The sequence below is a fragment of the Fringilla coelebs genome (genome assembly GCF_963513975.1).
Source record: "Fringilla coelebs genome assembly, chromosome: 9".
Taxonomy (NCBI): Eukaryota; Metazoa; Chordata; class Aves; order Passeriformes; family Fringillidae; genus Fringilla; species Fringilla coelebs.
This window is the reverse complement of record NC_140067.1, coordinates 3,657,009-3,679,024: the sequence shown is the minus strand read 5'-3', so window position 1 is coordinate 3,679,024 and position 22,016 is coordinate 3,657,009. Positions and strand designations below refer to the sequence as shown.

The following is a 22,016-nucleotide window of genomic DNA, read 5'->3' as shown; positions in this document are numbered from 1 at the left end:
GATCAGTTACTGCCCTTCAGCCTCTTAGTTCAAGAAATATCTCACATGGAATGGGGAGGGGGGAGGGAGGAGAGAGAGAACACTGAGCTTTGAGACCAGAGGACAAAATCGGAGCCCTCCCATTTCATCTCTCCTGAACAAGTGGGTCTGGCTGACCTCTTATTCTCTCCTTATCCTTCACCCTCTAAAAAGAGAAATCTAGAGAAGAAAATAAGAACACCCTAGCCTTATACGTTCATTTTCTCCTCCTGATGTTTCGAGTTCACTCTAGGGAGGAGTCACTAGTTAACACTGAGGGAAAATCGCCAGGATAATTTACTGAAGCCGGACTGAAGCCGCAGGTGTTGTATCCATGGGCCCGAGCCCGGCTCGGGCAGCCCAGCCGCCACCTGGTGACTGAAAACTCACACTGCGTTATTCCCGCAGCATTTACTCCTTCATTACTCATCCCATGCATGGAATACAGCTGACGATGTATCCCAGGTAGGAACAAGGAGCTCCCATTCTCTAGAGTTCAAATATACAATATAGATCAATATTAGAAGGAAAAAAGAGATAAATTTAATTAACTCAAGTCTTAGATTGCAGAGAGTGGTCAGAGGGGGAGTGGCTGGCTTGAATCTAAATTCAGGTATTACTCAAGAGCTTCCTCACATCTGTGCCTCCACTGACTTTCTACAGGAAGGAAGCAGAAAAATTTCCAAAAGATTCCACATTCCAAAGACTCAGTACCTTCCCCTTTGCTTGTTCTCTGCAGTCCCAGCTGGCACTGCTATCCTGAACTGTCACAGAGATGTGCTCTGAAACAGGTGACTTCAGTAAAAAGATTTGCAAGCTGAATGCTAGAAAATAGATTTCTAGAACATAGATTATGGTGGTATGACCAAAAAGTGCTCTCAGTCAATATTTTAATAAGCTGTAACAAAATGTTCAGGACCATCATTTTTAGAAGGCACTAGATATCAACAAACAGAAGACTGCTTGAAAAATGTTTATGTTTAAAATATAATGACTGCTGCACATATTCTTTTCAACTTTTATGCTCTAGTCAATGTATTATAATTGAGCTCTACTGAATTACTTTTCTAGTGGATAAATACTGTACATGCTGTACTGTGAAGAGACATCATGTAATGTATACTAATTAAGCCATTATATCTGTAGAGAAGATTGTATCTGAAATATCAAATTAGCAGGAATTAAACATCTCAGAGGATTAATGAAATGTTATGGAGCCATTCACTTCCAGGTCAACAGGTTCAATTTCAGCTTAGTTTAATAGTTATAATGAATTTATGTGCTGGAGATAACAATTCTCTGCATATGTCCATAAATCAGGGTAAGAGCCCCTAGCTTGTACCAAGAGCAGCAGGCTTGAACCAGCACAGCCAGAACAAGGCAGCCAGGAATACTCTGCTAGGCCTGGCTTTGGCACACAGCCTGGGGCTTCAGGAGATCAAAGAGCACATTTCCTGCATGGCTGCAGTGTGTTCAGGCAGCAGGGAGGGACACCAGAGACACTCAGTCAGTTCTCTTTACAGACCTGCCAACAATTGTCAGCCCCAGCAATAAAGTTATCACAGGAACATCCAGCCCCATCTCCTCAGCTCAGTGAAGAGCCTCTTCTGCTTCTCCTGATTTCTCTCTCAGCAGCCCTTGCTGTTTCCAGCAGAGACACCTGCAGCTCCAGGAAAAGGTGGGGCTGGGGCATGGAAAAGGTGGAATTGTAACCAACTTTTAAAAGTCTTTATCTTATCTTTATTTACAATAAATATATAAAACAATCCCTGCCTTTGATGTGGAAACACAAAATTGAGACCAAATTTATTTGAGATTAAATAACCAGCATGTCAAGAGATGTAGGCATCAGCTCCTCAGTGATGATGGGCAGTGAGCAAACAACCACCAGTTTATGCATAAGAGAAGGGTAAGAAATAACCCCATCAAGAACAAGTAACTGTAACCTAGTGGAGTATGAACAAAGAGACTCCTCCAAACTCTGCAGACAGACCTTGAAAGGAGACAAACTAATAAATGCAGAGATCACCCAAAGCCCATCACTTCAATTTGCTGTGAGGACTCTGGTTTGGTAACACACAAACATTTTAAGCTAAGAAATGGATCAAAGTTCCTGCTCCAGATTTTTTACTGAGTTTCTGTGGAGCTTGGCTAAAATCTCCATCTTATTGAGCTCCAGTATCTCCAACAGAACTTCTAGGACCATCACTTCTGCAGGTATTATGGAAACACTGTATTTATGAGGTGCTTCAGGTGATTTAGAAATGCAAGTTGTTAATATCAGTCCTTCCTGTGAGTGTTTAACCTACACTCTGCAGTATGGACAGAAAACTAAATGAAAACATCCCGTACTGCTGACAGGAAAGTCATCCTGTCACTCGACCATCACCACACTTTGTGATCATCCTGCTCCCCTTTCAAATGCTCCCAAGATCTGGAGAAACAAAGATCTTCACCAGAGAGTATCTGGATGGCTGTAAAACAGCTTACACAGACTATTACACAGAAAATGTAGTTTTTCAACCAAGGGTACTGAGATACAAACATCACACCAGAAAATAAAAGCTCCAGCAGCCTACATAATATATGGAAAAAGCATCAAGCTTGCAGAATTGTTCTCTTTTGGAGACTACAAACAGAATTGAAAAACAAAGAGGATTCTAACAGCTGTTTGCTTTGCTTTCCTGGCACTTCTGTATTTCAAGTTTAAAGAAAAAAAAAATGAAAAAAACAAACCTAACCAAAACAAAAGGGTAAACTTGCTAAACCATACGGTAAAAGGAGCCATTTTTGTTGCAGAACTGCCTTGAATGCACCTCCCCTGCTCATGAAATCTCTCACATCTCCACTACAGTAAATGCATTAGGAGTGAAATCTGTACCATGTATTTACTCTTCCAGCAGGAGGCTGTGAAGTGCAGCACAAAGTACAGGAGGTGGAAATCCAGATGAATTTTTACTGGTCTACCTTAGCTTTTTTCACTTTTGCCACTATTCTCCCTCTTACATACTGTGTTTTCCAAGCACTGAATTCCTTCAACTGCACTTTTAGATCTGCTCTTCCCGTGCCATAGTGAGTTGCAATTGCAATGGAAAGTTTCTACAGATAATCAGAAGCTTGTAACCACCGTATTTTCTTAAGGGATATTGTTTGAAATTATATTTTAATGATTAATATTATAATATTATAGTTTATATATTAAGATACTATGCATATTATTATATATGGCCACACAAAATTGTTATACATTCTTTGACTTTAAAAGTGAAATGTTTACTATGGAAGGCAACAGGTTTTTTTCTGTTAAAGAAAGAAAGAAAGAAAGAAAGAAATGCTTTAGCAATATAGACAGATCTACAATAGAGTATTCAGTAAGAATTTAAGAAAAAAGTGCCCTCCCAAGAGGCAGATGAACATAAGACATTTTCTGTGTTGGACACAAGCAAAATAGAAAGGAGAAACCCTTTTCAAAGCACTTGAGAAAAGTATTAGGAATGAATTAAAATGTAAATTAAAACCTGAAATTTTCAGCATCCCACCTTATATGTAAAACTATACATTTGAAACCATTTAAACAGTATTTAAATATATAGTGTTCTAGTGTAGAGGCCTAACTCTTTTGTGTGTTGTGTGTGCACTTTATATTTGTGTGCATATGTTTGTAAAAAGTGGGGTGTGTTTTATCAGATGAGTACAGTTGGAAAAAATACATAATCCCCTTGTCAGTCTAATATAAGGAATTACTCCTCCCTTGAAACCTTTTCTCTCACATCACCATGATCACAGTTACAAGACTATTTGCTTACAAATCTTAAAAAAGCTCCCTTGGTGAACTTGAAAATTTCATCTCCTGCCTTCAACTGCAGTACTTCAGTCACTTAAAACAGACAGCAGAAATATGAAATTTGTGTGTTTCATACTTCATCCTGAATGCCATAAAAACTCTTGTTTGCTCTCCTTAGTCCTACCAGACACAAGCATCCAGTTGCATGTCAAGCAGCAGCCCTGGATAACAAAACAAGCTCTGACACTGGAGCGAGAGAGAGGCAGCAGCGTTGGGGTTTTGGTGCTGCAGGATAAACTCTGAGGTCCACAGGGAAATCTAAATGGTGTATTTTTCTGTTTACCTTCAGGTGACAATGTCCAAATGCTGCAACACATCACTGAGCGTCTGTTACAAAAACTCCTGTCACCAAGAATAAAAATGGATGGATGAATAATGGTCAGGCTGGACCTTCTGCCTCCTGCCAGCAGGATTGAGCAGAGATTTAAAAACAGCTTGTAAGCAATATGCAGCCAATCTAGACCTATATTATCAGGCCTAGAATCATCAGCATTACACAGACATCAACTTACCTGTGAACAGAGACAAGGGACTTGCTGGTGTTTCTCAAAGGACCCAGATTAATTGACTGAAGTCATTGAAAGCATTACTTGTTTCACAATCTGTTTTTTCCAACTGAAGTCACTGACAGCACTGAATAGGTTATTTGTTTTCTTCTTAAAAGCTTGCATTCTGATTTAATTGAAGAAATATCATTAAGTCTACCCTTCTCCATATGAAAAAAGAATGTCTCAAAATAGCATAACCTGTAAAATATTTTGGATGTTTTCTTCAAGTAAGACACTACCATTTATGAAAGAGATTTTTGTTTTGATCAAATGAATAACAAAAAGCATAACAGCAAATACATTTTACCATATGAAGGAACAGGATTTCCCTTTTTTATTTTAATTCACTGCCACCTCTTTCTAGATCTTCCTGCAAGATCAACATTTCAGTATTTCCATCAACTGCAAAGCAAGGACAATTCAAACATGTGCAAACAGAGATTAACATGCTGGGTACAGTGGGTCACCGATCCTGAAAGGCAGAGCTTTACCTACATTGTTCATCTTTTTCTCCAGGGTATAAAAAGTGAGGTTTCAAGGGGAAAGAGGGATGGAGGGAGGGAAGGACGCTCAGCTTTAGATGCCAGTTTCCTGACTAGAAGTCACTTTCATGATAAAGTCACCTGCAAAAGCTGTGCAGTCAAGAAACCTTGTATTTGTCTCCTATGTAATATACTCCACATCAGCAATCATTTCTACCCAAATGGATATATCCAAATCTAATGCTGTGGCAGCAAAACTGCCCTCTGATGAGGCATCCTGATCATTTAAAAAAGACAAGAAGCATCTTTGTAAAGCATTTGGTGCTACCATGATTCTTTCAGTGCTTCTTCCAGAAGCACTGACTCCCCTGAAAATTATTTTACTCCTTTTTTTTAAAGTGAACTTGGTGCAACCCTTTCAGGTTACTTTGAAGAAAAATGTTGAATCAATCCACATTCTAAAATGCCTCAGAAAGAAGCAAAATCCCAGCAGTAAATCCACCTAATTAAGTGAGGCTGTATCTAGCCCATAGCTATTATCACTTCTCAGCTTAATATTTTTAAACACCCTGTATGTGGAGCAGGCAGTAAGCTCTCCTCATTATTTCTCAAATGAAGCTGAGTAGATCTAACCTAAATTATGGCAAGATAAACCAGACAACTTAAGTGATGGAAATTGTACTTTTCCCTCTGCTTTAGGGACGCTTCTGGCTCATCTGTCCTCTGATCAAGGTGAGCCTGATAAAGCTGAAAATTACACTGTGTGACTGGATTGTATGAGATTATCTTTCCCCTGAGAAGTGATTTATTTTAGTAACTCTTAATGAATAAGAAACTTTCTGCTCCAACACGTTGCTCTTCTTGTGTGGGCATGGTTCCTTATTGCTTTGAGTGAGAGATCACATAAAAGAAATGGAGAATCTGAGTGGCTACATCTTCTTCGTGGTTCAAAGACAATTTTGTGTTATAAGATAGACCTTCAGGGACCACCAATTCCATAAAAAGTGAAAATTAATGTCATCAGTTTGTGGGTTTAACTGCAAAAGTCACTGGCATATCTTCCACTTTTTGAGTGTGAGGAAAGTCCAGTTTTGGTTTTGAGGGATCTTGCTTTGTAGAATTTGGGGGTCGTCGACCTTTAGATGATTCCAGGAGATGTTGCATGTTAAGTTTGAAAATAAGGCGAGGATCTGGTCCAGAAAGAGATGGGCAATTGCAGCTCTCTCTTATTTTAAGAGCCTGTGAACACATGGGAAAACAAATCAAATAGGAAAAACAAGAAAGGTTTCAGTCAGTGACTTTGGCTCTCCAGTCAGGTTTGCATTTGCACATCAATTAGTGTAATAATGAGCCTGAATTGTTACTGAACAACTTCTCAACAGAAACCAAGAATTCCTGTGACAAAATGTAGCAATATGGTAAAACAATGGGAAAAATGAAGAATGAAATTATTTTCTCACACCATGATCTCCAAGGATGGATACTCTAAAAGGTACAACATAATTAAACAGGAAGTTCTCCAATGCTTTCTGTGATACTTGTCCACATAGTACCTTTTCATTTAGATTCACATATAAACTAAACTTTTTGTAGCCCTTTCAGGCTACTTTGAAGAAAAACGTTGAATCAATCCATATTCTAAAATGCCTCAGAGAGAAGAAAAATCCCAGCAGGAAATCCACTTAATTAAGTGGGGGTATATCCAGCCCATAGCCCACAGCCACAGCCCACATACTGCACTCAGCTTCATATTTTTATATTTATATTTACATTCAAATGCAAATGAAAATGACTGCATCAAGAACAAAAAAAAAAAGGCTCTGAATAATTTACTTCCTCAGATATGTTCTATTATTGAAGTAACTATACATAGATGTCTGACTCAAAAAAGGAGGGAAAATCTCCAATAACATAATGGACTTTTAACTGTTTGGCACAGAGATCCAGATGGCTCATCAGTATAGCTAAACTCCTGTTATGTAAGTGATCTCATCTCCAAGAAGCATTTTGGAGTATTCCAAGTCTCCAAGTATTAGGAGAAAATAATGTCACAAGAAAATAATGTCTATAGAACGTAACAATTTCTCTGGATAAAAAGACCAGCAGTAAGAGACCAAACTTTAAGTTAGTGCTGCTCACTGAGTAAGTGCCATTGCTTGCATTTTACAAGTAAGAAAGTAGGGGCACAAAGGAGCCAGAGAATCTCCCAGAGAACCAAAATTCATTAGCACAAGCACATTCTCCCTGTCTGCCTGGGAATCTGAGAAAGGAATGGCAGTGGATGAATCTCATATCTCAAAGGCTCTGTGGAGAAATTGATACCAACCTGTTCAAAGTCAGCATTTTCAAAGGATGCTTGTGTTCATTGTCACAAAGCTCAACACACCTTAATTAGACCACACAAACTGGCTGCTCCTGTGTTTGGCACACAAAAGTGATGAAGTGCTTTGTAAGCAGCTGTACACAGAACTACTGGGATCCATGGATACTCCTAGAACTCACTTAGACTAATCAAGAAAAGTAGATCCTATGTATCATATAGCAAAACATTACATGTAGAACTCTAGAGGGTTCTACATCTCCACTGAGAATGACTTTTTCAAGATCTGCAAAATGAAACACCAAGACCACAACAAGTCTGATGGTTACCATTAATCAATGGTCACTCTGTTATGGTCACATTTGTTTAATATTGTCATGGCCTCAACTAGCAGCATAAATCATGGGCAGATTTACATCCATCTCTGTTTTTAATCCTTTCACAGAGAAACCAGTTCAAATGTGCATTTTATTCTGCTTGAAAATCATGGATTCCTGAAAAGCAATGGCCAGAGCTGTCCTGAGTGGTAGCCAGGTGCCTCCTGGCCAGTATTTGGGACTGCCAGCAGAAAACACATGCTGATTAATTTGGTCTAGATTGATTCATGAGGAGGAAGAAAAAACACAGTTTTCATAGCATTGCATTGTAGACAGAGCATAAATTTTTAATCTGCTTTATATCCACTAGCTTTGTCTGAAATATCAAATCAAATATTCCAGTACAGCTCTACATAAGTATTTGTCCATCATTTTGAAACACTTTGATATTCTTCCACGGGAGACACTGGAAACATCTTACACAGCAGATGTTAAAATAGAAGAGCAGAGCTTCTTAACTCATTTTTATCTATAAGGAGGTTCCAAAACATATTTCTCTTCTAACTTTACTACAGTGAACTGATAGAGTTTGCTGTAAATGGCTAGAAACAAAGAGAATTTAAAATTAACAAACAGTTTTGGAAAAAGACACATTCCAAAAATGTAGCAAGAGTTTCTCCAGTTGTTTCTTGCTGAAATGTAATATTCAAATTACTGGATATACAAGTCTGGATTAGGCATGCAAATATTGTTCCTGTCTAAGTTTTAAAAAATATGACTAAAGCTTTCACAGCTTGTTTTTCTATAGCATGGTTGTTCATGTAGCCACCAAATATAACTGTACTGCTGAACACTCTTCTGCTTCAGTGACCAATCCACTTCTAAATTGACATTTGTGATAAACCAAGAGTTTTCTCTTGTTCTCTTTTAAAACATAGGCTGCTGCAAGACTGCAATAATGTCAAGCAGTGTTATTCAAGGCAAATGGGAATATAAAGATTTAGGCTGTATCCTCGACAAGGCAACATAATCCTCTTTTAAACTAATTTAGCAATTTTGTATCTCTCAGTTTTCCTGGTTAAACAGTGCCTGACCTATTTCTATGGTCTCACTCACCTGAAGTCCCAACAGCAAAGATAAAAACCAGTACTTCAGGTGAACATTTTTACCCTGTGGATGTCCGAGCTCTTGCTAGACATAAAGCTGTGCAAGGGGGTAGAAGGCAACTATTCAACATCATCACCTCACATGTCACTGAAAAACTCCAGATATGGAAAGAAAAGCCAAGTTAACTTGTCACCTCCCTGCCCAGGACAGCTGTAACTACAAATTCCAGGGAGAGCAGCCACCTGCCTGCTTATTGGTTCAGCAGATCCCAAATAAAACATCCAAACTCTTGTTTTTAAGTTACAAAGCTGAAGCTGTTTTTCTTATTAATACAATCACAGTCACCTCCTGCAATGTTTGGGAGCAGGAAAGGCAGAAGAATTAGGCAGGTCTCCCTCATCCTATCTTGTAAATGTACCTTCATGTAAATGTAAAGCAGACACCAATAGAAAAATAAGTAATTTTTAGCTCCCAATATTAATCCTTCACACTGTCAGACACCAGACTACCTGCTGGTCTCAAGCCCTTACAGTCTTAATGAAGTAGCAGTAAAAAGATGATTAAAGGAATTGACAGACTTTACTGGATGGAGAAGAAAAGCAGCTTATATATAATGCTAACACTTCCAACCTTCCACTGATGTTGGCATAGGAAAGAGAAATTGTGACAAAATATTTAATAACTTTTTAGGGAGGATAGAAATGCAAGTCAGTGGTTTTTATTCTTGTTTCTATGTTGATAGGGCTTAATTAACATATTCTAGTACTAGAATTAACTAGCAATGTTAATTTATGAAGTAATGCTCACATCATAAGCAATGGCAAATATACCAACCTGCTTTTGAAAACGAAGGGAAATAAATTTATCTCCCATATCAAAAGGCAGCAGAAAAAAAAGTATTAACTACACAAAAATTAATAAAAATAATAAGCAGCCAATGTGGATTTGAAAAAAACCAAGTGTTGCCAAAGTAAATGAATTAACTTTTTTTGACAAGTTAACTGACCTAGCAAACAAGACAAACAGTGCAATTGATATATTCCAACTTATTATTAGTCTCTAAATGACCTCACCATGGCATTTCCACAAGGAAGTGGAAACAGGACTTGCAGTGAATCAAAAATGGAATCTGAGCCAACAACATGATGCTAAAAAAGCAAATGTCACATCAAGATGAATTTTTGTATCACAGGCAAGGCTCAGTAGATAACCTTCTGCTTTATTCAGTTTAGCTGAGGCTTCCACTGATGTACAGTGCTGCATTTGAACAGCACACTTGGAAACAGACACTGCCCCAAGTCAGAGAACATGAAAATAAAACATTGAGATCAACTAGAAGATTCTGTAGCTTCTCTCTGGCACTACACTCCCACAGTCTCTCTGTCTCCAGAACAATGATCATCCTCTCAGCCTTATACAAAATTATTTTATGATTTCTTTTTCTGAAAATAAAACACATCTCTCCAGCCTCCATGCAGGAATTCTAAGATATTTAAGTTTCCTATTTAAGACTATACTCTGTTTCCCTGGTTTACTATCATAACACCTCCCTGTCTGAGGGGAAAACACTTCCAAAATATAGCAAATCTTTTTTGTTTTATTTCATTTCCAGGACAGCACCACGTTTTTACTGCTTATAGCTCTCTGGTTTACTGATTCCTCAGGGTGGCTGTAGCTTCCAACTTGCTCAAAAAAACAGATGTAACATCTTTGACACTCATTTGATTTGCTCTCAGTCTTTTAATGATTTGAAAGGGATCCCTGTGATAGTTCCCCTTTAATTTACACTTCCTGAGACTGTTCAGTCACCTCATTCAGATGTGATATTTCATTACCTGAAGAAAAATTCTCACTTTATGTGATTGCATCTTATTGTGAACCTGCTTAAAAGTCTGTAGAGAACGATTAGAGAAGTCCAAAACCTTGTCCCTATTTGTCCCAGCTACAGTAGCTGGTCTAATAAGAGATGTATTGTCCTGAAAACCATTTCAGCCTCAAAAAGAGCAGCATATGAAACCCAATAATACTCATGATGGATCTGGCACTGAGTCTTAAGAAGTACCAGTTTCTTCACAGAGAGACACCAGAGATAAAAAGGCCTTTTTTGATAATCTGGCTTCTCTCTTGGGCTCTGAATATCTAATTGCAATTAATATATGGTAAACATTCTGTTCTAGAAAGCTCAAAGTACATGAACAATGAAACAAAAAGGGGCTGATATTAAGCAACAATAAAAGCCTGGGATTCCCTTTCCATGCCTGAAATCCAGCCTGAAGGCAGCAGCTCCCACAAGAAGGGGAGAATGCTGCAGACAAGAAGCCTCCTCTACACATTTTCTTTCATCTTTATTCCAGTTTTGTAGTGCCAACCTCACTTCTCTTGTGAAGTTGCTAAAAACAGGAAGCTTTCAGCCACTGTTTTCTCATCCTACTCCAAAGAATGTTGAGGTAAAAGGCAAACACAAACATCTTCCCTCAATTATCTTTTGGAAGATCTTCCCAGCCTTCCCTGTTCTTGGAAGTGAGAGTAGCTGTAAAAAGATGGGGGCTGCTCCACCTGCTAAACTACAAGAGATGAGACAGAAATAACAGTTCTACACAGTTGCTCAGTTATTTAACTTATTTGCTCAGGCCTGGGGTAGAACATAAGAAGTAATTTATCTCATTACCTCTTTATAAGCCAGTCAACAACTACATGAAAATAAATGATCCTGAACCCTTTATGTTCAATCTAGCTAAAACTGAGGCTCCACAACAAAAATCATTTTCTATTCAGCTGCTCAGATGTGTTAGAAAATCCATCAAAAACATTCTCCCAGCCTGCTTTTCCAAAGTACAAACTTTGTGTATATTAATTTGAAATATCCAGTCTAGCCACTCTCCAACCTCCTATCCCTAATGCTGACTTTGATTTATGCCATCATTTAGAATATTTACTGTATTCATTCTCATCAAAGGATTCATGAAACTCTTTTTTTTCTCCTTTGAAGTCAGCAAACACCTCAACATTTTAGTGCTCCCTCTGCCAATAAATCTTCAAATGTCTTTACAGTTTGGAACTTAGAAAGACTTAAAGCGACAGAGTTTAAAAAAAAAAAAGAAAGAGAAGAATAGTTGGTTATAAGAAAGAGTATTTCCAAACACAGTTTAGCTTGCTGAAAAAGAGTGTCACAGTGGAGTGCTTTAACACTCCATTTTATTTTTTTTATTTGCTACAAAAGCAAGAGAAGTCAAGACAATTTAGGGATCCAACTCAAAAACTTCCTTTCTAAAATGGCAAAAAATATAAAGAGTGGATGAGACCGGTGGCACTGTTACATCTATATCAAAAGGCCATTCAAAAGAAAAGATTTTACACTTTGATCAGAAATCAAGAAAAACCCCAAACCACATGGAATATAATTTCATTTTATCTGTACTATCTTACTTTTTCCTCATTTAATAAAACTTTTAAGGTGGAAAGCTTTGCAATGTAGAATTTCTGTAAGGATAAAGAGAAAGGTAAGCATGGTGGTATCAGAGTAAATTGTGAATCAATACCAAAGCAGCTAATTAATCAATTAATACCAAACTACTTCTGGCAAGTTTCCTAAGAGGAAAAGACACTTCCCTGAGCCCTGCTCACCTCTGGGATGAGGCGGTCCAAGTGCTCAGCTCTGTTCTCATGGGAAGGGTGTGTGGAAAGCCACTCCGGCAGCTTGGGCTGCCCCTGGATGGCTTCTGCCAATTCCATCTGCTGCCAGAAGACGCTGCTGGCTCTGACATCCACACAAGCCTGAGAACAGAAGGGAAAGAGAAACACCACTGGATGTTTAAAGTAATAAATACACAGTCTAACTGACATTGAATTACAAAAGACATCTTAAAATTTAAGTTTCTAAAGATTGTTTAGATGGTCCTTATACCTGACAGGAAAAAGCTGTTCCAAAATATCTAAAAGCAATAAAAAACTCATGCAGACACTGGATTTATTCCTTTTAACACCTGTGCCTTAAAAAACTTACATCTGAATTATGAAAATTCAAGAGGAAGGAAGGATTTACAATTTCTGACATATACTTGTTCTTTAAAAAAAAGCTCAGCACAAATTAAATTATATTTACTAGAACAAATGAATCATCTTCACAGGTTTAGGCAAAGTTACAGAAAGAAGATGAGAGTCAAAAATACAAGATGATAATAGTTCATACCTAAATATACCTAAAAAGTAACTGGAAATGCTTTCTGTAATTGATTAAATGGATTCCACAGATCAGGAATGCCATGACACAATAAAACAGGAATTCTGTAGAATTCCTGACTCTCTTCAAGACATATATGTTTAACCATAGAAAGTCAGAGAATCGTAACTTTTAGAATTGCTTTTGTGTATCACCACAGACTTCTCTATTTTTACATTTAAGTAGAGAAGAAAAATAAACAAGATTTCTTACACTGACCTTTATTTGCTAAGGAAAAAAGAGGGACAAGCAGTCAGAAGATAAGAAAATTACTTCTTCCCATTCCCTCTCCCAGGAACAGATGCAGCGCTTTATCCTTTGAATTTATTTATTTAAATTACTATTAGAAAAAGGTTATCTGCACAACCAGAGAAATGCTCATATGTCACTCCACTAATTTCTTTCTGGTATGGCCCTACTTTTTCAGTATTAGAAAGCAGTGAGCACAAACACAGCAATTACATTTTTTTAATTAATTGTATTATTCCCTTAGACAACTTCAAATTACAAATGCAGTTTTAATCCCAGAATCAAAGTTAATTTTTAGAACCCTTCCTTAAAGAAACATTAATAACTATTAAAAGAAAATTTTGCTAATGAAATATTAACACTAGATGGTGCTGCTCTCACTAGTATCTCACACATAAGTCTATTACACTTAGCCAGAAATCAGAGAGTTGGTTTAGTTCCTTTAATATAGAATTAAATTCCCCAGGAGAAAAAAGTAATTGAAAAAAAAAACTATGAAAAAATGCTGAGTAGCTTCTGACCAAATTTTTGTCTTACTTTAGCAAAGCTGTTTTGTTGTTATTGCTAGTTTTTACTCAAATATTTAAATATAATTAAACCCTACTTAGGGAAGATCCCTATTTAGAGTGTTTCTCTTTAAAAATACATGGGGTTTTCTTTTCATAGCAACAAACTACACAGAAAGGAGACTGTGCAGGGAATGCACTACTTTACACACTTCAATGTCATTACATCCAATTCGCCACAATGACTTTGTCTTTCCCTAAAAACTCTTTTATTTCCCACCACTTCATAAAACTACATATCTTCAAACACTTACAGTTTACCTCCATATGAAGAATGAAACTCCCTCTGACTGTAACAGAAACTGAAAAATGTCTGGTAGTTATTTTTTTGCTAATTTTATTTTTATTGCTAATAAAACCTATCAGTTGTAGTTACCTTTGCAGCAAACTGAAGTCCAACTTTATCAGCTTCAGCCTCCAGGGTTCTGCTGTAGGGTCTATCAAACATGAACTGCAAAGAAACACATCAAAGCTCTGTTCCTGGGTCTGGAATGTGTAAAAAGAGAGCCTTGTAGCTGTCTTTTAACCTTCTCATAAGAAATGGGGTTTCTCTACCTATCTAATGCTCACATTGCATGTGATCAGTATAAATATTCTTGATGTTATCTGTAAATCCATTATGTGTAACTCATTGATCCTGTATTCAGTTGAAATTAATTCAAATTAGTTATATTTTCATGAGCACTATCAGCAGCCAATCTCATTTTGCAGCACTGAAAGAAATAGCAACTTTTCACCAGATCTTTTTCACTTCACGCTTTTATTGACATCAAGATTTTTCTTGCAGCAACTGTATGTAAAAAATTCCAGTAGTTGCTTAAACTTTAAGTGTGGTATCATCTATTTCTTATGGCAAACTGCCCACAATAAGGGATGTAGCCATCAATATTTGCATGAAGAAATCACTCCTTTGCCATGACTATCCCTAACACAAGCTGCAAATTGCCCTTGAGAAATCAAACTAGAAGACATAAAGCTGACCAAACTCCTGTCCCATTTTTCTAGAGCATTAACACACCCTAAGAGGCAGTGGTGGTTTTCTCAAATGTAATTCATGTTCATGTAGATTTGGGCAGCCTTAGCCTAGTCTGTCATGTTATAGTAAATGCAAATCAGGACTTGTTTAAATAGCCTGCTCCTGCAGAGATAAGGAACCTGTCACAACATCCTGGTTTAGTCATCCATTAGGAAATGTGAACTGAACAGGGGCAAATGTGCAAGGTTAGAGAAGAGAGAAAGGTCTATCAGCTCAAAAAGGTTCTATCAGCTCTTTATCTGGCTATAGAAATTTGTCCTCAGAAGTTTCGGGGGAAAAAACACCAAAACCAAAACTATAAACCACAAACCAATTTGAAATGAAGAGCACCAAAGAAGTGGTCCAGTCCCTTGAGTACAAAAAGGTAACTGAAACTTTTTGCTGCTTTCCAAAGTAATACTGATAATTTTTCTGTCCTAAGTCAAAAGCAGAAGTCAATCAAAGCTGGCTTTAAAACCCAAACACGCTGGTTTAGAACTAAGCAGAGATAAGGTCGCTTTCTGAATTCTTAGTTTCCATACAGACTTCAAACATTGCAATTATAAATATATTTTTAAATCCTCTGATGATAAAGTAATTCCTTGAAGTGGAATACATGTTTTTATTGCCTTGAAAAGTGCTCCAGGTCTGTTGGTGCACATATATTCACTAAACAGCAAAGAAACCCCTGGCTAGTCTGTCATATATTCCGGAACCACCATCTCCTAGTTAGCCAGATAAACGATTTGATTAATTATTAAACACTTTTTAGACAGAGAAATGAAATTTGTAACCTACAAAAGAGTCCTGAGGTATCTAACATACAGTGGTAGTCATCAGCCACTGAAAAATGGAATTGTTTAAAAAATCTTTTGTGGACGTGCTAGAGTGAAAAATTAGAATTTCAAACTCTGATCTAAAATCCTTGTCAGAAATTTGACACAAAAAAAGACAAATTTGATTTTTCAGTTATCAGAGCTGCCTGTGTACATTGAAGAAAAGGGATTTCCAGGGATGTTGACAGCCCAAAATCACCAGTTTTCACATGAAATACAAATCTTATGGTGTGAGGTGGACAAGAAAGGAATATAAAGTACTGCATCTGTACATACTGGTGTGTGGGGCACGAGTAAAACTCAGAGTCATGCTTGGTGTTATTCCAAGAATAATTCCTAGGCTTTTGTTCCCATAGAAAATAACTGCTGCTCTATACAAAGCCAATATGTTTCAGTCCAGAAATACATACTTAAGGAACAACCCCAAATAAATGTAGTAAGAAAAGTTAACAATTTATTAAGGAAAGAAAATCCATTATCTTTGGGGGAAAGGCAGAACTGGAGCTCTCATGCCCAAAGGCCTACAAAGAATCACTGGGAAACACTTAGAGTCAATAATAAAAAATACACAATAGTCACCAGGCCAAAAAGTCAAGCCTCTAAGGACATAAGAGAAAAACAAATATTGAAACAAAACCAAATACCACAGCATGGCTTAAATAACCCTTTCACAGAATGGGATGCTAAAGCTTTAAGAAATGAAATACAGTTATGGAAGAAGAGGAAGAGAAATATCCTGAGAAAATGTGCAGAAGGATTCACTTTCTTGTAAGCACAACAGGCAAATACTGAATGGGGGAAACAGACACTGCCCTCCTGGGTGACTAAAAAACTAAGTTTCCTATTCAGCTTCTTTTGTCTATGGGATGAAAGCTTTGCAAGTATTTATCACTTCAACATTACTGAAGTTTGATCGGCCTTTTAAACAGGACAGTATCCCATAGATGATGTTTCCTTTGCACAGGACTCAGAGCTTAAACTCAGATTCCCTTTCCAACCTAAAGCACAACTCCAACCCACAATGCCAAAATACCCATTCTCTTTGGAGAGGAGAAGAGATGCTGACAGGGAGTTGAATCTTGCTGTCTAAATTATGAGCAGTCTCAGGATTCATTCACACTTTGTTTCTGCCAAATTCAGCTCTTCAAAATGCTGGCTAGCATTCATCAATGTATTGGTTTCTTAGCTACTGGTGCAAATATCCAAGCTCTTAAGAGATAATTTATGTTCAGAATCCACACATCTACCCATTAGCATAAGAACTACCAAAACAGATTGGTTATGTTTAATTTCATGTTTTTGAAGAACTGGAGGAAATCTCAGGAAAAGCACAGAGTCAAAGAAACCAAAGAGATCTTTCACTTTAATTCAAATTCCAGTTTTATGATCTAAGCAAATTGCTATTTAAAAACCACACTTTTTAAAAAATAAATGGATCAGTAACTGTCCAGAGAGTAAATTACACTGCTGAAGAAAACTGGCACCAGAAAGCCCCTGAATTTTAGTTTGCTGAAATATTTGCTGGCTGAAAAGATTATTTTAGTAACTTGTACTATAGGATGGTTTATATAAAGAGTGTTTAGATTGTCAATTTCTTAATTTTGGAAATCATTCTTATCACTAACAATATATTTAAAGAATTCCATGTATTTTATTTGGTTTGGGAAGAATTTAACAACTACATAAAATAAAAACATGGCATTTTACCATATACAACTTTAAAGGGCAAGTTACCTTTCTAAAAGACAATCATCTGTCTTAATTGGCAAGCAGGTTCCTGCATTTAGGGAAAACTAAACTTCTTCAACATGACAAATTGAAATCAGCATCAACTAAAGCAGAATCAGATTTAAAAAACAAGGAAATCCAAGGAAATCAGGAAGGACAATAGAAAATGTCAGCCTTACCTCCTGCAACTTGCTCTGAATCCACTGGCCAACAACTGCCAAACTATCACGAGGACAGATGGCCCAAATCATAGTGAGAAAGATGAGTGAGAGAAAATCCAAGAAGTGAACCAGGCTGGCTTTCTCTGCCTGCAAACAGAAATTGCCCCATTTTCATTCCTTACTGTCTGACATTTCTTTAGAACATTAACAGAATTTGGAAACACTTTAAAAGTCACCAATTTTTTTTTTCCTATGGAGTTGCAGGAAGAGGGCAAGGACAACATTCCCTGCTTGTACAAAAACAAACAAACAAACAAAAAATCCAGTTGATACAAGGTACTGAATGTGAATGAAAAACCTATAAAAATACTACAAAGACTGTTCTTTACATTAATTTGAGAAGAGCTAAGACATCACTGAGACAGGATCACTAATGGGATAAGGGAACAATACACATAATATATTTGCCTTTTATTTTCTGCTGCTTTCCTTTAAATTCAGAACCCAAAAGATTATTCTGTTTTCCAGAGCTCTATTTGACATTGCAACAAAAAAACCATGATGTGAACTGTTGCTCACCCAAAATCATATAAGAACCAAGCTCTGGGTAGTCTAGAATTTGACATTATAAAACTGTGTGCTCCAATAATAACAGTATCAAGTATTTTAAGATACTTTTTAAAGGTGTATGCACTTCTGCAGGTGTTATAGGAGTAACAGAGCTGCTGAGCACCTCCAGTTCTTCTTGTCTGTGCTGTAGGATAGGGATCTGCACACCAAGCTCTAAATGACACTTGAAAGTGAGTCATAATCTACCTGTACAGCTGTGAATAAAGCCCTGGCAGCCTTTGTGTTAACAGGGACCACCACAGGTCTCCTGATGGTTATTAAGTGCTACACAAATTATAAGGATCTACTGTAGCAGGCTACTCATTTCAAACTCAATTTTACATTAATTACATAGAGTCACACTGAAAACTTGGTTGGTAATGATAGGGAATATCATAACTAGAGTAATTAGAATTAATAATTTAAGAATATTAGACATCTTTCTTTAAAGACTTACTGCATGTTCCAGCACAGCATGAGCTATTTCATGTCCTAAAATAAATGACAGCTGATGAATATCAGAAACTGCATCCAGCAACCCAGTAAAAACAAACACTTGACCATTCTGTAAACAAAGAGAATAAAAATTAAGTGGGAGACATATCAAGTGCAGTTTCAATATTATTATTTTTTGTCTGGTGTACAACTTACCGGAAGCACAAAAGCATTTACCCCTGGTTCATCCACCACGTGGATAACCCACTTGAGAGATGAGACTTGGGGGATGTCCTTGTTGCTTTCAGACAAATGCCCAACAACTCTCTCCACAACCTGGTAGCGCGCATCTGTCTCAGGTAACATCTGATTTTTGAACTGCTCCATCCACTGAAAAAAAAATTCATTGGTCCTAATTTTTAAGGTGGACAAATGTATACAAAACATGTAATTTGAAAATATCCTGAACTTGTTCTATTCTTATCTCGTGTCTCTGACAGGAATATGGATATATTTGGATACAGCCAATCAAGTTTCACTTTACAACAGGAAATCACAGAACTCAAAATTACAGGACAAGAATTTACAAAAATTACAATGGACAAGAAATAGTTAAGAATGTTTGCTGCATGCATGTTATATGCTTTGTAACCACTATGAGCTTCTCCTGAAATGGGAATTCTAAAAAACGATGAGGACAAGATGAGGAGGTAACAGATGAAGGGACTCCTCAGGGCTCTGAGCATGAAGTTCAAAACTCATCAAGGACACTACAAGGTTTGTATGCCCATTTCATTAACAGGACTATCTCATGACCAAAAAAGCAACAATTTTTGAGTACTTTCAACTTCTTGTCTAAAATCTTACCATATCATATTCCATCTGTGACAGCTCCCTAAAATGCTCTTTGCCAAACACCAACAGTCGAGCACGCCCAGTGATGGGTGTCTCCTCCAAGTGGGTAAAATAAAACATGATAAATACAACTCCCAAGCTGCTGACACCCAGCAGGATCTTCCATTTGTTTTTTCTTGCACTTTCTTTGAAGAGTTCCCGTTTATTAGGAGGAAGTGCCTTCCACCAATTTCTTATGCTCCTGTAGGATACAAACAGTGTTAACTTAGGATATATTTTAAAAGGAATTTGTTACTGTATTCTCTATTACAGCCTCATCTCATGTAGGAGCTTATGGGGGGTTATACTTTAATTGGCTTCCACTCCACTGCATTTCTTCCCTCCCACAGGAGAAGAAGGAATGCCCCTTAGTGTCTTGGTTCGTCTCCCTCTACCACATGTAAATGAGAAGAGCAAAAAATACATCTAACACCTCAGATAATGGAAAAAAAAGCACCTCTTGTTGAGCAAACTGTCAGTCAAACAACACTGCAAACACACCTGCCATCCCTCCCCACACTCACACTTTGCATGATGGGTCTTGCACTTAAAGGAAAGTAACATGGTATTTTACCTGCCAAGAATGATGGCAAATAATTTCTGAGCTGGCTTCACAATAATCCAGAAAAGAGGAACTGGTGCAGCCTGAAGTGATGGTGATCTGTGAAAAGACCTGTTGATCTGAATGTTCCAAGCAGCAAAGTGACGTGGGGGTTGTCCTACAGAATTGATCAGGAGGGATGGGATCTTCTCCCCCAGTGGCTGAGAAGACTGGGAGAAAAACCCTCCCAAACTATGGTTTGCATTCCTGTACACTTCCTGTCCATTTCTATGTGGGACATCCAAAAGACATCTCAGTCCTTTACCAATCAAGTTTCTATAGGAGTCAGGGTGTCCAATCAAAAAACAGTTTCTAGTATTTCCACTCAAATCCAACCTTTGGCATCTATTTCTGTCACACTGACTTCGGCACCATCCTCTGTAAGATCTAGAGAGATTATTGCACTTCCCCTGCTTGCACAGAGAAGCCAAATGAGACAAAATACAGTTTCTGCCCGACAGCTTTAGACCATAGATGATATTCATAACTTCTTTGGTTGGTTACCCTGAAAAAAGAAAAAAAAAAAATAAAGAACAGAATGGTATTAAGAAGCCCACCCAAACAAGAAACTGCGTCGTTATTTCATTTTCCCCTGAACGGATACTATGTATTAGTTTGTCAACATCTGCATTGCACAAGAAAGGTCACAGTCGCAACTGCATCCGGTTACAGTTTTAAGACATCCATCTGCTTCCGACTGGGGAAGATTATAAGTATCTTGCATCACTGAGAAAAAAACAAGGTGTGATTTCTTTTTTTGCTTTCACTTTTATTACCACCAGATCAGAGCGACTGCAGGTGTCCCTTGTGGGTCATCGCCTTTTCGCACGGGACTCCTGCCCCCCCCCAGTGCCATTCCTATACACGAGGAAAACCAGGATCTTGATTTTGTGTCACAGGATCTGTGAGCATATTGCTCGTACTTTACTCCTGGCCTAGAAACAAAACACCTCGATACCAGCTCTCCGCCAGCCGGGAGCCTCTAGCTCACAGACATGGAAATGCCTTGGCACGGAACTGACCCAGGCCCTCCCGCCTCAGGGGCCCCGCCGCCGTCACTTTCACCCTCTGGCTCCGATCGCGGCCTCTGCTTCTCCCCCAGCCCCGCCACCCTCGGATGTAACCGCGATTATCGTGACATGGGCTGATGCGAGGGGCCGGGAGTGGGGAACGAGGGAGACGAGTCACTCTGAGGCGCCCGCCCGGGTAATGGCGGGCGGGGAGGCGGGGGACAGCTACGGCCGCCTCACAGCTGCGCGCCCAGGGACCGACCTCCTCCACCGGGCTCCCCTACTCACCACCGCGGGAGGCGGCGGCGGAGGGGCCGGACCGCGGAGCCGGTGTCGATACAGAGCCGGGGTGGAGAGCGGGACGGGCGCTACGCCGCTGCAGCGACCACCGGGGCCCCGCGTCCCTTCCCTCAGGCGGGGCCGCCGCCGTTCCCGCCGCTGCCGCTCCCTCAGGCGGCGCCCGCCATTTTGTGGCAGCGCGGGGAGCAGGGGCGCCCCTCTTCAGGCGCAGAGCCCGTTCTCCTGAGTGCCGTAACTCTGGCCTTGCCCGCGGTGTTTCCGTGTCGCCTGGCTGCAAAATGTGGAATATGTCAGATTATTTTAAATCAGGGTGTTTTTTGATGTAAGATCTTTCTATGCTTTCAAGCCTAAGTCAGCTTGCCCTAGTCAAAGACATCCGGCAGCTGGGAAGGTTTAAGGATGTAGCAGATCAAGATGTTGATGTATATCTGTGTATACATTGCTAACTCGTCAGAGTAACGTCTATGTAAATTAGTAATCAATCATAATAGAAGGGCTGTGCTTGGAAAATTACTAACTCTGAATTCCTACCTGTAAATATGTCTGGAAAAGTCTGGTGGTCCTGCTTGATTTGTGGACTCCAAGAACTGGAGTGCAGCTCTGAAATAAAAATATCTTAGGTGTGTAATTTTTGCCTTGTTGTGCACCTGGTAAAAATCCCATTTTGTGGGCAACAACCTCATGCCTGAGTCGGGACCTTCTCACTTTGGATCCAGGTGGAGATCAGTCTTTCTCCCAGGTAACAAGTGTCAGGGCA

General features: G+C 38.6%; 1 protein-coding gene across 1 annotated transcript; it reads right to left on the bottom strand.

Annotated features, from left to right (window-relative positions):
- Positions 1–4,721: 4,721 nt before the first annotated feature.
- Positions 4,722–21,799, bottom strand: OMA1 (OMA1 zinc metallopeptidase). Its single transcript, XM_084211533.1, has 9 exons — positions 21,248–21,799; positions 19,923–20,454; positions 19,322–19,550; positions 18,671–18,844; positions 18,477–18,584; positions 17,429–17,557; positions 14,047–14,121; positions 12,261–12,410; positions 4,722–6,131 (listed from the first exon to the last, which is right to left on the bottom strand). Exons 2-9 carry the CDS (start codon positions 20,432–20,434, stop codon positions 5,913–5,915), a joined length of 1,596 nt encoding a protein of 531 aa, XP_084067659.1. The 5' UTR covers positions 20,435–20,454; positions 21,248–21,799; the 3' UTR covers positions 4,722–5,912.
- Positions 21,800–22,016: the final 217 nt, after the last annotated feature.